This window comes from Pseudonaja textilis, chromosome 13, assembly GCF_049901715.1.
Source record: "Pseudonaja textilis isolate UNSWEBS1 chromosome 13, rPseTex1.2, whole genome shotgun sequence".
Lineage (NCBI taxonomy): Eukaryota > Metazoa > Chordata > Lepidosauria > Squamata > Elapidae > Pseudonaja > Pseudonaja textilis.
The window spans coordinates 19,292,942-19,308,625 of record NC_142002.1 but is presented as its reverse complement, the minus strand read 5'-3'; the positions used below and the strand labels follow the sequence as shown (position 1 = coordinate 19,308,625).

The window sequence follows — 15,684 nt, the reverse complement described above, 5'->3', positions numbered from 1 at the left end:
TCCAGGAGCGCAAATATTTTGGAAACATTCATGGCTCTTAAGCGCTGTAGCTTTTGATTCGCACCTGTATCCTAGATTAAGTAAAGGAGCGAGAAAACTTCAGGATGGAATTCTCGCTAGCCGTAGCTCTCTATGGGGGAAATGGCGGGTTTTCCTTCCCTGCGGATGGGCGACCTTACAGGCTTGTTGTGAAAAGGTTAGGGGGCAGAGGCCTGTTGTTCTGTTTAACTCAGTTTTAATCCTGGTTTGTTAGTTTGTGCGATGGATTTCTCTATGATTTCATTGGTTTATCTGTAAGCCACCCGGCGACACACAGGTTATTTTATCAGGTACAGAAACCTGACAGCGAGACAATAAAATCAATATCACGTTCGCCAGGCTAGAAACGAAATGAATCAGGTTGGCTTTGGTTTGGAAGCTGCAGGCCTGGGATTTGAGGTCTCCTATTGTGAATAAATTAACAAGAGACAGAAGGCAGAGAATGCATGGATTGTACATCGCACATGGTTGCCAAGATACGCTGAAGGGAGTTGACTTAGATGCCTTTACAGCAGAAGAGCAATGTCTGGATGAGGAGGTGGTGGTGAGGTTCATTATTTGTCATGGACTCTGACTCCTGCGATGGAGCCTCCAGCTGCAGGGACAGTCCACCTCCGAATACTAATAGCCAGGAATGCGTTGACAGTGTGAGTTATTTCCTTCTGTAATTCCTCGCTTGTTGACTTGCCAGACATTTCTCATTACATGACTATAGGGAGGCTACATAATGACCTTTGTGAGCCCTTCCCTCCCTAATCACACACACACACACACACACACACACACAACTAGAAGGGCAAGGAGATGATTGTTGTTAACCATCTACCGAAGTGCAGAAGCAGCTTCAGGCCAATTTTTGTATCTTCTCCAAAGCGTGTATTATTTGTGCCAAAAGCATCACAAATTAAAATAAGACACACTCGATGATGGTAAAATTTAAAATATAAAAACAGCGGGGGAAGGAAAGTGATTTATAACCAAGGTTGTCGCGCTTACGATGGCCACCACGTCCTTGCAGTCCCGTGATCAAAATTCAGACGCTTGGCAATAGGTCTCGCATTTATGACGGTCGCGTCATCCTGCGGGTTAAGGTCGCAACCTTCCCAGCCGGCGTCAGACAAACGAACTCAATGAGCGAATCCAGATTCGTTTAATGGCCATGTAATTCACTCCATGATTTTGCAAATCGCTTAACAACCGGGGTGGAAAATGCTCATAAAATGAGGTCGGTGTCAGGATTCCAGCACTTAACCCCATTTAAATCACGAGTCTCGAGCCAAACTTCCAAAACTTCAAAAGGATTTATTGGGAGTAAACATGCTGGCACTTCTTGGGTGTAGCCGACTCTGAGACACATCATTCACTGTCACCCTTGACCCTGGTTTTCCCTCCACCCTCTGGGTGTATCGTAATTCATATTCTCCAATGGGACACCTCCCTAGCCCAGAGTCATCAATCATGCTCTCCAGTTAGAATTTGGCCTGACAGAAACTTCGGTCACCTAGTTACTATCTTTGAAAACATTTATGGAATGCAGTTTCGGTTTGCAAGCTGCTGCACTGCTTCCCCCCTCCCTTTCGGTTGGCAACTCTAAACAGAAATATTTATAAATATCTAGCAATTTTTTTTCTGCAATTTTTTTCTAGCGTTCTGGCTTCACCCCTTTGAAATTCCCCAGAAGCCAAAACTTACCAGGATGGTGAATTTTCCACTCAGGAGTTCTGACCTCAACGGCTCCTCGTGAGGTTTGAGTTTCACGATTCCTTCCTTGAACCTCGTTTCCTAAAGGGGTGGGAAGAAGATCCATCCATCAATCAGAATAGAGCTGAAAGGGACCTTGGAGGTCTTCTAGTCTAACCCCCTGCACGAGCAGGAGACCCTAGTTCATTTCAGACAAGTGGCTGTCCGGACTCTTCTTAAAAACCTCCAGTGACGGTGCAGCTACAATTTATGGAGGCACGTTGTTCCACTGGTTAATTTCTCCTTAGTTCTAGGTTGCTTCTCTCCTCGGTTAGTTTCCTTCCGTTACTTCTTGCCTTTCCTTCAGGGGCTTTGGAGAATAAATGGACCCCCTCTTCTTTGTGGCAGCCCCTCAGAATGCTATCATGTCACTCCCATATCCTTCTTTTTATTAAACTAAAAGATAAAGGTTCCCCTCACACATGCATCTTAGTCATTTTCGGCTCTCATCTCCGTTACAAAGCCGAAGAAGACCCGGCGCGGCCCGAAGACGTCTCCGTGGTCATGTGGCCAGCAGGACTAAACATCGAAGGCGCACAGAACGCTGTTTCCTTCCCGCCAAAATGGTCCCTATTTTTCTACTTGCATTTTTGGGGACATGCTTTCGAACTGCCAGGTTGGCAGAAGCTGGGACCAGTGACGGGAGCTCCCTCCATGACGCGGCGCTGGGGATTCGAACCGCCGAACCGCCGACCTTTCTGATCGACAAGCTCAGCGTCTTAGCCCCTGAGCCCGATTACAGTGACCATTCTCAGCAAAAGGGTTTAAGCCATCTTGGAAAGAGGCCACCCATGGGTCCAGCTTGTGTGAACCCACCCATGGAAGTCGCCGAATAGAGAAACCCCTGCATTGCCCAAGCAACTCACCCTGTAGGAGTGGAAGAGTTCAATGGCTCGGAGGACGTCAAATTTTCTGGCCATGAGGAATTTGACAGCCATGTTCCAGGAAAGAGGAGAGACATTGTACTGAGTGGTCCATTTGTTGATCTCTTCCAGGAATTGCTTGGTGGCCTTCACCCCGGTGGAGCAGAGCAAGGGAGAGGAAGGAAAGGAAGAAAACAAAAACGGTTAATCTTCGTGTTTTGTTATAGATTCCAGAATGGAATGTAGAATGTATAATTCTTTTATGGGCCAAGTGTGATTGGACACACAAGGAATTCGTCTTTGGTGCAAATGCTATCAGTGTCCATAAAAGCAAACATTCATTCATCAAGAATCATCAGGTACAATACTTAATAATAGTCATAAGGTACAATAAAAATAAAATAGAAATAGAAATAGAAACAGAATAGAATAGAATTCTTTATTGGCCAAGTGAGATTGGACACACAAGGAATTTGTCTTTGGTGCAAATGCTCTCAGTGTCCATAAAAGCAAACATTCATTCATCAAGAATCATCAGGTACAATACTTAATAATAGTCATAAGGTACAATAAGAATAAAATAGAAATAGAAATAGAAACAGAATAGAATAGAATTCTTTATTGGCCAAGTGAGATTGGACACACAAGGAATTTGTCTTGGTGCAAATGCTCTCAGTGTCCATAAAAGCAAACATTCATTCATCAAGAATCATCAGGTACAATACTTAATAATAGTCATAAGGTACAATAAGAATAAAATAGAAATAGAAATAGAAACAGAATAGAATAGAATTCTTTATTGGCCAAGTGAGATTGGACACACAAGGAATTGGTCTTGGTGCAAATGCTCTCAGTGTCCATAAAAGAAAAGATACGTTTTTCAAGAGTCAAGATTCATCAGGTACAAGACTTAATGATAGTCATAGGGTACAATAAGAATAGAATAGAAATAGAATAGAATAGAATAAAATTCTTTATTGGCCAACTGTGATTGGACACACAAGGAATTGGTCTTGGTGCAAATGCTCTCAGTGTATATAAAAGAAAAGATACATTCGTCAAGAATCATCAAGTCCAACACTTAAGTTATAGGATACAATAAGCAATCAAATCATACTAGGAAACAATTAATATAAATCGTAAGGATACATACAAGTGACAAAAGTTACAGTCATAGACTCACAAGTGGGAGGGGATGGGTGAAAGGAAGAGTGGAAGGCACAACCAAGAACTAAAAAGGGGATAAATAATAGAAAGTACCAATTAATATGAATTTATGAATGTCTATTTGAATTATATAATTTGTTAAATACTGCAAATATGACTACTAATAGAGAATTTATAATAAAAGAAGTGATGTGAAGAAAATAGAGACTGACACAAAATAGCACATGAGAATATTGAATAATTAAGATCGATAATATGTATTGACATCAAACGATGTAAGAAAGTTAGCAAGATCAATGTGAAACTATTGCCATGTTTGTTTTTTAAACATAAAACCACCTGGAACCACCCTGTTCCTACAATGATGAGTATATAGAAACAGAAAAATAAAAAATGCATTTAAAAAAAAAACAATTCCTTAAACTCAGGAGAGATTCAACATTTCGGAGAATACCGGTACTCTTCAACTTACGACCACTATTAGAACTGGAGAATTGGTCATTGAGGGGTGTAATTGGGAAGCGAGGCATGGCATAATGGGCTCCCAATTTAACGTGGTTCCCCCCGCTTTTACTATGGTTGTTGGGGGATACTCCCTAGCGTAGCTGGCTGGAGAATCCTGGGAGTTGAAGCCCACAAGTCTTCAAGTGGCCAAGTTTAGGGACCCTTGGTGTAGGCTGTCCCGCTTGGGCGGCGGGGGGGGTTGGACTAGATGACCTACAAGGTCCCTTCCAACTCGGATTATCTGTTAATCTGATCAGCTGAAATCCACGCGCCCCCTGCCAAAACCTGGCTAAGTGGCTCCCTCCTCCATGGCCACTCAGGGATCCCCGTGGGGCCATTTCTGGAGCGGAAACATCCTGTCAGTTTCTCGCTCCGGGCCTTGGGGGGAAGAACTGTGTGTCTGTTCATTTTTTAATGGAAGGACAAACATCTCGGAAGACGTGACTCATGGAAAACAGCCGGCCCCTGTGTTCCCCTGGCACCCAACGGCTTCTTCGCTCTGGCAGGGGCTCCCAAGGCCTCCTCCAAGCATTTGGAGGAGGGTCCCACCGGGGCTTTAGAGACACGAGCCGCAGCGAGCCCGGGGCGGTTGGGCTACCTTGGCCAAACGCTTCATTTAGCAGCATCCAACAAACTGCAAAGAGTTCGGCCTCTCTGTAGAGATCTGTATCAATATCTATCCATAGATGACAATAAAGTAAACTAATCTAAACTAAACTTAAACTGAACTTAAACTAAACTAAACCTAATCTAATCTAAACCTAACCTAATCTAAACTAAACTTAAACTAAACCTAAACTAACCTAAACCTAACCTAATCCAAACTAAACTTAAACTAAACTTAAAATAAACTTAAAATAAACTTAAAATAAACTAAACCTAACGTAATCTAAACTAAACTTAAAATAAACTTAAACTAAGCTAAACCTAAACTAACCTAAACCTAACCTCATCTAAACTAAACTTAAACTAAACTAAACCTAAACTAACCTAAACCTAACCTCATCTAAACTAAACTAAACCTAAACTAACCTAAACCTAACCTCATCTAAACTAATCTAAAGCTAACCTAAACCTAACCTAAACCAAACCTAAACTAACCTAAACTTTAACCAAACTTAAACCTAAACCTAAACTAACCCTAACCCTAACCCTAACCCTAAACCAAACTAAACCAGCCATTTCTTTTTTCCTTTCTGACTGCTCCCAGCCCTCGCCCAGCCCTGCCTGCCTGCCTGCCTGCCTGGCAAGCGAGATCCACAGGCTCTACTGCAAACACGAAACTCGCACCAGGATGCACGAGGACAAGGTTAAAGCAGAACAGCCAAACAGATCCGGGAGAAGAGCAGGGTGACATCGAAAAACAGGGATCCTTATCTCCCGGCGATCCTGTTTGGTCCTCTCCTCCCACGCTGACCCGAAGGAGGGTTCGTGCCAGGACTTCCAAACCCTTTCCAAGAAAACCCAGCACTATTTGGTCCCGGAGGAAGAGGCTGCAGGCTGCCTTGGCCCAGCGGGGCAGCCTCCAAAACCAGCAAGGAGGGCTGGGGTTGTGTCTGTGTGTGTCTGGGGGGTGCGTTACGTAGTAGTCCTCGAGTTACGGCCACAGCTGAGCCCGGGATCTATGTTGCCAAGTTGTTAAGTGAGTTTCGCCCCATTTCGTGCTGCCGTTGTTAAGGGAACCCCCTCCAAGTTGCGAAGTTGGTTATCCCGGTGGGTTCGGCAAATCCGGCATCTCCCCCGTTCGCTTCGCTCATTGGAAAGTTGCAAAAAGGGAATCCCGTGACCTTGGGACACTCCAACTGTCGTAAATGTGAGTCGGGGGGGGCAAGCGCCTGAATTTGGATCATGTGATCGTGGTAGCGGTGGGAGGGAGGCCGCAAACGGTCGTTCAGGGTAGAAAAAAAGAGTCGTAAGTTGTTGTTTTTTCTCAGTGCTGGTGTCCCTTCCAACGGTCACTAAACGAACTGTTGTAAGTTGAGGACTTCCTGCGCTTAACCCAACCATCTGCCCTACCATGGCCACAAGGCCAACCTGGAAGCCAAGCCTGCTTCTTCCCCTCTGAGGGGAAAGTCCTCGACTTACAAACAGCTCCCTTTAGTGACTTGTTCAAAGTTACAACGGCATTACCAACAGTGACTTAGGGCCATTTTCTCACACTTACGACTGTGGCAGCCTCCCATCTGGCCAAAATTTGGACGCTTGTCCCCCCACCCCGACTCGTATTTACAACAGTTGCCGTGTCTCAAAATCACAAGATTCGCCCTTTTTGCAACTGTCGGACGAGCGAAGCGAATGAGGCGGGGACGATGATGGATTGGCTGAACCCACCGTGTTTCCTCACGGAGCAACTGCTTTGATTTACTTAACGACCGTGGCGAGAAAGTTCGATCAACTGGAGCAAAACTGACCTAAGGAATGTTTTGCTTAAACTGCAAGCAGGCAAAAATAACAGGTCATCAGAGTTGGAAGGGACCTTATAGGTCATCTAGTCCAACCCCCTCTGCCCGAGCGGGAGAGCCTACCCCATTTTTGACAAATGGCAGTCCAGTCTCTTCTTGGAGATCTCAAGTGATGGTGCTCCCACAACTTCTGAAGGCAAGCTGTTCCACTGAATATAGAATAACAGAGTTGGAAGGGACCTTGTAGGTCATCTAGACCAACCCCCCGCCCAAGCGGGAGACCTCACACCATTTCTGACTGATGGGAGTCCAGTCTCTTCTTGAAAGTCTCAAGTGATGGTGCTCCCACAACTTCCGAAGGCAACTTCTTTTCCATGGGTTTCTCCTTGTTTCCAGGTCGAATCTCTCCTTGATCAGTTTCCATCCATTATTCCTTGTCTGGCCTTCAAAGGTGCTTTAGAAAATAGCTTGACCCCCTTCCTCCTCTCTGTGGCAGCCCCTCAAATATTGGGAGACTGCTATCCTGTCTCCCCTGGTCCTTCTCTCCCCTAGACTAGCCAGGCCCAGTTCCTGCAACCGTCCTTCATATGTTTTAGCCTCCTGGTTGCTCTTCTCTGCATTTTTTTTTCCAGAGCCTCAACCTCTTTTTTTATAATGTGGTGACCAATGCGGTCATAAGTCGAAGTCTATTCTGTACTGAGAAGCGAGGGTGGGAATATTCAAAAGAAAAGGTGCCTTCAGGTTCTGAGCAATGATTAACCAGGGATTTATTTTCCATGAAACGAGGATACAAGGAAACATCATGCAATGCTCAGATTAATTGTTGAAAAGGACCCAGGAAAAGGCTGTTTCGTAACCCTTCTCTGAGCTTTTCAATTTATTTTTTTCCCTCCCAAAATGCAGCTACCTATCTGGTTTATAATCTTTTTTTTTTTCCCCCAGGGTGAAAAAAGCCGCTGCATTTTTCCCATCCTGACTCAAGTTCCCCAACAAAAGGAGAAGAGAGAGAGAGAAAAAAAAAAGAAAGAAAGAAAGAAAAAGGAATGACGTCACTCATCTAAGACAACAGGAAACGGTTTCAAAAATGAAAGGATTTTCCCAAGGCAGCCAGGGCCAAATTGGATCTTACCAACTTTCTAAATTCAATGGGGATGTTTCTATCTGGGTATCAGAGTTCAGTATGATCAAAGAGATAATTTTTTTTTTAAAAAAGGAGGAAAGGTTGCCATGGAGATTCTTTTTTTTAAAAAAAAATATTCCATTGTGCTACAACGATTGTAAGCGTGAAAAACGGCCACAAGTCACATTTTTGTTTCAATTATAACTGAACAAATAAACAGTTGTAGGTCAAGAACTACCTATACCTCCCTCAATTTTTTAAGAACTTTTTTTCCAGTATACAAGCAGTTCTACTTGCTGTTGAATGTATTGAGGAATCTGGCAAGGAAATAATTCTGAAATCGTGACCCAAAGGGCCAAAGTTGTGATAAGAGTTTATATCAATACTGTTTTATCTACAATCGATGACTTCTCAGGATGCTATTATCTCCAATTGCCCAATGCTGTAGCACGTCACATTGGGCGATAGCAGCCATTTACAATTCTCCATCCTGGAATATCTGAATTTTGCCCCATTCCTCACAAGGGGAAAAAAAAAGGCACCTGAATGAACATGCAAAATATGATAAATCATTATATTCTCCTTTTAACAACACTAGAATCCCTTGAGGGGTGGAATCTGAGCAACCGAATGGAGCTAAGTTGAGTGTTTAATGGCCGGATGCCCTTCCTGTCACCAATGCGGAGTTTTGTTCAGCAGATAATATTCCTCAGTGTGCCCAGAGCGAGAAATATCTGCTTCTACCAAAGGATCGAACTCACAGCCTCCTGATTGTGAGGCAAGAAATCTACCTCTAGGCCATCAGGCCACTCCATGCAAGGTATGATAAATATCTTATGCAAAATATTTAAGGGCTCTAAATAGACACCTTTGCAATTGAAAAGAATTCCAGTTTGATTTTAAGGAAGCCCTTGCAATTTAGTTGCTGGTTTCTAATCTGCCGTATTGCAGATCTGCACGTACACGACTGGATTCCCAAGGATAATCCAAATTAAATTTCCTCCAGACATTCCGGATGTCGGGAAACCTGACTCGGTGGCAAGGGATTATGGGGGTTGTAGGCCAGAACAGCAGGGAGTCAGCGAGCTGTCAATCCCTGATTTATTTTGTCCTAGAAAGCAGATGCTATTTGTGGATGAAGGATCCATTAGGTCAGTGTTTCTCAAACCTCAGCAACTTTTTAAGATGGATGGACTTCCATCCCAGAATTCACAGTCACGCTGGGCTTCCGGCATCATCAGATTGGGTGGCTGGGGAATTCTGGGAGTTGAAGTTCACCCAGAGTCTTAAATTTGCTGAGGGTTAAAGGGATACCAAGCCCAATATTCCTCCAATATCACGCTCCGGATTTAAAATCACAGAAGAACTCAAACTCATTCCCTTCCCCAGTCTACAATCATGTTATAATATATATATATATATTATAACACACACATGACACCCCTTTTCCCTTGGACCCACAGATGGAATTGCCACAGGGGGAAGAGGCCGCCAGGGATTTGGTTTCTCAAACACAATTCCCCTGTCCCGAAGGCATTTTAAACACTTCATTAGAGATCTCTCCATCCTACGGGGAGAACAGAGATTTGTGCCGACAGCCACGTGAGTAAACGGAGCCATGTTATGAATGAGGCTGATCTCATTCATAACTTACTGTTCTCAAAAAACAGAAAAAGAAAAAAAAAAAGAGGCTGACCTCAAATTCATTGATGAACTGGCTGGTCTTAAAATGGCCGATCTGAAGAAGCGAAGGGAGGACAAGGAAGAGTGAACGCTCAGATGGGAGCATCAAGGAAATATTTATTTTCCAAGATATCCTTGGAAAAGGCTCCAGCCAAGCCAAGCCAACTTTGCAGGACTTGTCTAAGGAGACCACGCGCGTGAGCTGAAGGGGACCTTCCCTCTTTCAAGGAATGGTGGGTTGGCCACGTGTCTGTTGCACCACACAGCTTCTCGGAATTCCATAAATAGGGAATCACGCCACGGCTTCGATGCCGGAAGTCCAACGTGAGATGGAGGGGAGAGTATTTTGAGAACGTCCATCAGGACTAGCTGCACCACACGAGATGCGTAAAGGTTGACTTCACACTGACTTTTAGAGTTACTGGCCGTAGGGTTGACCTCGAGTGAAGTCCCAGACATTTGGCAGGTCCATATGGACCTAGAAAAAGCCTATTTTGAGGAGCCTGACTTATTGAGATCTGGGGTGGCTGAGAGAGAGACCTTCACTGTAGGACAACCCGACAACTTGGCCTGACTCAACTGACGCAGCCTTTGTGTTTCATCCTTCAGGGTCAAAAGGACTGCTGAGCTCGCAGAATTCGGTATCTTTTTCAACCTCTCCTGATGCTCAATTATGAGCTTCGCTTCTCCATCTACTAGAGTTTCACCCCAGTGGCACACCCAGAAAAGGTCGAAGCGAAGACAAACACACGGAACCAGATCTCCCAGGGATGACGTGGGGACAGGGTGCTGGGTGGGTAGAAGATTCCGAATGAAATCTTTTTCTAGCCTTTTCTCCATTCTGCACAAGGAGAACTCTGTTTTTTGGGGTGGGGTGGGTTTTCCCCTTTCCTGGTTTCCCTTAAAGCCTCGGAGATGCAGAAGTGGAAAATTACACAAGCCGAAAACTTCGCAATCCAACACACACGTTTATTTGTAATTTACAGTCAACGGGAAAGCAGGAAGAAGAAACACGCACGCAACTAGAAAAGGCAGGAATGTTAAGAGGCGCAGCCATTCAGGCATAACCTTTCTCCAAAACAGCTGAAGAACAAAACAAAACAAAAAAAAACCCCAAGAAATTCAGATATTTTTCCTGTTTTGCGAGCCAGGGCAATGTTTTTAGGGTACCGAGAGGGTAGCTTAAAATGCTGGAAGGAATATAAGGTATATATCAGTGCTTCTCCACCTTGGCAACTTTTAAGATGGGTGGACTTCAATTCCCAGAATTCCCCAGCCAGCGAAGAATTCTGGGAATTGAAGTCCGCCCACCTTAAAGTTGCCGAGGTGGGAAAACACTGATATACTGTACATTTTAAAAGAAAACCTTAGGAAATTTATTGGATCTGGCTTCTGCTTTGCAACCCTGTCCAAACCCTTGAGAGGTCAATGACCTTCTTAAGCTCCTTCTTAGAATCTGGATGGAAAATATATATAAACGCACATGATCACTATCTTAATTTCCTTTCTTTTGTTCTCTTTCCTGGGTCATTTTTTTTTTAAAAAACAACAACACAAAACCCTTGGGGCACCAATTTAATCTGCCATCCTCCGTCAAGGATCTCTCTCTCTCTCTCTTTTTTTTCAGTCTGAGGGCATTTTGAGGTCTCACTGCTCAATAAAAATGTATTTGATTGGCTGAAAGGAGATTAAAAAGGGGAGAGAATGTTTATATTTTGCATTGATGATGATCCTAGTTGGGGTAAATGAAACATCTGCAGAAAAACAACCCAGCTCAGGAAGCACAAAGGACCCCTCATCATATCACAACATCCTCTCAAAAGAACTTTAAAAACCTTCCCTTTTTAAGACCCTGTAAGAATTGCATTTTTGGGGGGGTGGGGTGGGGGGGAATAATTGCATTTTTCAGCTCCCAACCAGTTTCCTTCCTTTACTTATGTACACTTTCTTTTTCTTTCTTTCTTTCTTTGGCCTCCCTTCCTCACTCCCTAGTTCCAGGATTAGGAAAAGGGATTTTTTTTTTTAAAAAAAGGGGGGGCATTAAAAGAGTGAAGTGGCACCCAGAAGAGTTAGGGTTGCTTTGAACTTCTCCACCCTCCCGCCTCACTTCCTTAAACATTAAAAGACGTGAAGCCAGGGGGTTATTACATGTCTGTGTTTCACATCCTCTCCCTAATCCTTTTTTTTTTTTTTAACATGGGGAAAAAATGGAATCCAATATCCGCTACTCCCACCGCCCCAAACAGACCAATCTTTGGGGGGGAGAGAGCACAAGAAAAAAAAAGAGAGAATTAATTCTTCTTTTAAGAGAATCCCAGATGTTGGGGCTCGCTTAAAGTGGGGACAGTTTGATTGCTTCCCAACTTTCAAGGGGAGAATGATACAGCCCCCCCCACGCTCTCTTTATCCAAAAGGGGGGGGGACACACCTTTATAAGATCTCCCCCCCAAGTCAGAAATTTTCTTGGGTTTGTGGAGCGAGAGGAAGGGATCCTGCATCCTTGCTTGGTTGGAGCGGGTAGGTGGGTGGCTCATAGGTTGGACGGGATGCTAGCACCACGGGGAGGGGGCTGCCTCCTCCTTTTGCAAGGGAAAGACCCCCCCTCTCTCTGGGCCCCCCCATTAGCCTGCATCTCAGCCCCCAACGCCCCCTTCCCCTTCCGACTTCCATGGAAACATCACCTGGGAGATACACCTCTGGGCCTTCCATTGATCTGGTGGAAAGAGGGGGTCTGTCGAAGGCCGGAAGGGGGCAGTTGCGCTCTTCAGGGCCAAGATTGCCCCCTCCCCACGCAGACAGCCCCCCTCACGCCCAGCAAAGCCCCCTCCCCCAGATTCTGGACTTTATTCACCCCCCTCAAAGCGAAGAGGACTTACAAAGTAAAGAGAGGTTTGGAGGTGAGGATGGGGAGAAAAGGGGGACAGGGAGGGGGTTTCCTATCGACTCCCCAGGAAAGCAGCGGGCAGCCTGCACCCCAAAGCTGGGCCCAGCCGGGGGAGAATCGCTGTCTCTCTCTCTCTCTCTCCCTCCCTCTCTCTTTTTAACTTCCGCTCATCACCTTTTTCGTTCAAGGGCCGAAGAAATCCAGGGATTTGGAAAAGGGTTGGGGGGGCTGGTTTGCCTTTTAGAAGGGGAGGGGGCGAAAGAGAGAGAGAGAGAGAGAGAGGGAGGAAAGGCCAGGTCCAAACGGGCTCGGCCTCCGCCAGGACCCCCTCCTCCTTCCCCAGAGAGCCCCCCCCCTCCTCCTCCTCCTCCCTGTTCACCGCCTCCCCCCAATTCAGATCGCCCCCCCGAAAAAAAGGCAACAAAAGCCACACAATTCAACGTCATTGCCCCAAAAGCAGCCACGATCTGCCCAGCCAGCCAGCCAGCCTCCCCCTCCTCCCTTCGCTTTTCTCTTCTCCCATCCCCCCAACATTCATAAATCGGGGAAGGGGATTTTTTTTGGGGGGTCTCCCCATCCCCTTCTTACCTGCTCCTCCTCGGGAGTCAGCTGCGCAGCCATGCTCCGGCCAGCCCGCAGAAGAGGCGCAAGTTGGCCAAAAAGTCGCCAGCCCTCTTCCTCCTCCTCCTCCTCCTCCCGCGTTCCCGTCTTTTTTTTTTTTTTTTTGCTTTCCTCCTTCAGCTTTTCTCCGGCCCCCTCCTCTCTTATTTCATCCTGGGGGACGGGGTGGGGTGGGGTAAAGCCAGCGGGGTGGGATGGATGGAAGGGAGCCGGGAAGGGTGGGGGGGTTGGTGGTCAGCGGCAACGCGCTGAGTCAAAGCCGGGCATCCTCGCTTGGGGGTGGGTGGGGGCGGGGGGACGACAAGAGCGCTTGAAACCCAGCCAGGGAAAAGGAGAGGGGAAAGAAAAAAAGGGGGGAATCTCAAGGGAGGGTGTCCCCAGGCTCCCCTCCAAAGGGGGGAGGGCCGCCGGGAGCCGCGGATCCGAATTAAGAGGGTCGGAGCGGCGCGATCCGAAGCGAAGCCGACAAAACAGCCGCCGCGCAGGAAAGAGGCTGCGCGGAAAAAGCGCGGGGGGCCAAGCCCGGATCTCCCGAGGATCGCGGGTGGGCGTGGGAGTGGGGTGAGAAGGGGGGGAACCCCTCTTTTTCCCCCTCCTTCTCCTTCTTCTCTTTCTCCTTCTCTTTCTCCTTCTTCTCCTCCTCCTTCTCCTTCTCCTCCTTCTTCTTTTCTTCTCCTTCTTCTCCTTCTCCTCCTTCTTCTCCTCCTCCTTCTCCTTCTCCTCCTCCTCCTCCTTCTTCTTCTCCTCCTTCTTCTTCTCCTTCTCCTCCTTCTTCTTTTTCTTCTCCTCCTTCTCCCCTCTCTCTCTCCCTCTCTCTGCCTTCTTTTGCAACACTTCGGGCTTTCAAAACAATCCCGAACAAAACAAGAAAAGCCCGAATGGATGCAGGCAAAAAAAAAAAAAAAAAGGCTTTTCCTTCGCTTCTCAACCCTTCCGAGCTAGGGGAAGAGAAAGGGGGGGGGGTGTGTGTGTGTGTGTAAAAAAAAAAAAAAAAACGGGATTGGGGGGAGGAGAAGAGGAGGTGGAGGTAGAGGGGGAAAAAGAGGAGGGGGAGCCCTCCCGCTTGCAAAAGAAAAGAAAAGGAAAAAAAAAAAGAGAGAGAGAGAGAGAGAGAGAATTGGGGAGGGGGAACAGAAGGAAGTTTCTCCGCTGGCTCAAAGCGCGCAAACCTCCGCCGATTCGGATGGGCTCCTTTCCCGGAGTGGGAGGAAATGAGGAGGGGGGAAAGGGGGGGGGAGGCAGACTTTCCTGCGAACTGTTGCTTTCTGGAGGAGGAGGAGGAGGAGGAGGAGCTGTGTGTGTGTGTGTGTGTGTGTGTGTGTGTGTGTGTGTGTGTGTGTGTGTGTTGAGAAGGCGGAGGGGAGGGAGTGGGGTTTTTTTTTGCAAAGGATTAGGAAATGGATGGATCCGCTCCCGCTGGCTTGGCCGCCCCTTCCTCCTCTTCCCCGCCCAGGCGGACGGATCGGCTTTGCCCGGGCCTTCCTCGCAGCGCGGATTCCTCAAAAGCAGAGGGAGGGGATGGGAGGGAGGGAGGGAGGGAGGGCAGCCCTTCCAGGCGCCGAGGCTGCTCAACACCCACCCACCCCCCTTCCCTTCCCCACACCCCCAGCCTGGGGGAAACGGCATCCCATTCGCGGAGCGGCGGGGCGGGGATGCGGCCTGGGAGGCGGGCCGGAGGAGGAGGAGGAGGAGAGAAGAATGCGGAGAGGAAGTGCGGAAGAGAAGAGGAAGGAGGGAGGGGAAGGAGGAGAGCAGAGGGAGAAGAGGAAGGAGGAGGAAAGAGGGACGGAGAGGAGGAGGAGGAGGGAAGGAGGCAGAGGGAAGGGCCAAGAGAGGAAGGAGGGAGGGGAGGAAGAGGAGGAGGAGGAGAGAAGAATGCGGAGAGGAAGTGCAGAAGAGGAAGGAGGGAGGGGAAGGAGGAGAGCAGAGGGAGAAGAGGAAGGAAGGTGGGGAAGGAAAGAGGGACGGGGAGGAGGAGAAGGAGGGGAAGGAGGCAGAGGGAAGGGCCAAGAGAGGAAGGAGGGAGGGGAGGAAGAGGAAGAGGAGGAGAGAAGAATGCGGAGAGGAAGTGCGGAAGAGAAGAGGAAGGAGGGAGGGGAAGGAGGAGAGGAGAGGGAGAAGAGGAAAGAGGAGGAAAGAGGGGGAAGGAAAGAGGGACGGGGAGGAGGAGAAGGAGGGAAGGAGGCAGAGGGAAGGGCCAAGAGAGGAAGGAGGGAGGGGAGGAAGAGGAAGAGGAGGAGAGAAGAATGCGGAGAGGAAGTGCGGAAGAGAAGAGGAAGGAGGGAGGGGAAGGAGGAGAGGGAGAGGGAGAAGAGGAAGGAAGGTGGGGAAGGAAAGAGGGACGGGGAGGAGGAGAAGGAGGGAAGGAGGCAGAGGAAGGGCCAAGAGAGGAAGGAGGGAGGGGAGGAAGAGGGAGAAGGAAAAAGGGAGGAGGGTGGAAGAAGGCGGAAAGAGAGGAAGGAGAAAGAAGAGGGGAGGAGGGAGAGGAGGAAGGAGGAGGAAGAAGGAAAAAGGAAAAAAAAAACATTTTTCTTATATGTACCCATTTCATGTATTCATAACTATGTATACACTTATACTTATTATCTTGTAAACAATTGACAAATAAAATAAAATAAATAAAAAAGGAAGGAGAGATGAGGAAGAAAAGCAAGAGGAAGA

At 47.2% G+C, this 15,684-nt stretch overlaps 1 protein-coding gene across 1 annotated transcript in view; it reads right to left on the bottom strand.

Annotated features, from left to right (window-relative positions):
- The window catches only part of PTPN9 (protein tyrosine phosphatase non-receptor type 9), a 28,932-nt gene extending 15,562 nt beyond the window's left edge, over positions 1–13,370 (bottom strand). The window contains exons 1-3 of the mRNA XM_087941653.1: positions 12,991–13,370; positions 2,646–2,789; positions 1,732–1,821 (exon numbers count right to left, since the gene is read on the bottom strand). Coding sequence (XP_087797779.1) covers positions 1,732–1,821; positions 2,646–2,789; positions 12,991–13,023 — 267 coding nt within the window. The 5' untranslated portion in view covers positions 13,024–13,370. The remainder of the gene's footprint in view (positions 1–1,731; positions 1,822–2,645; positions 2,790–12,990) is intronic.
- Positions 13,371–15,684: the final 2,314 nt, after the last annotated feature.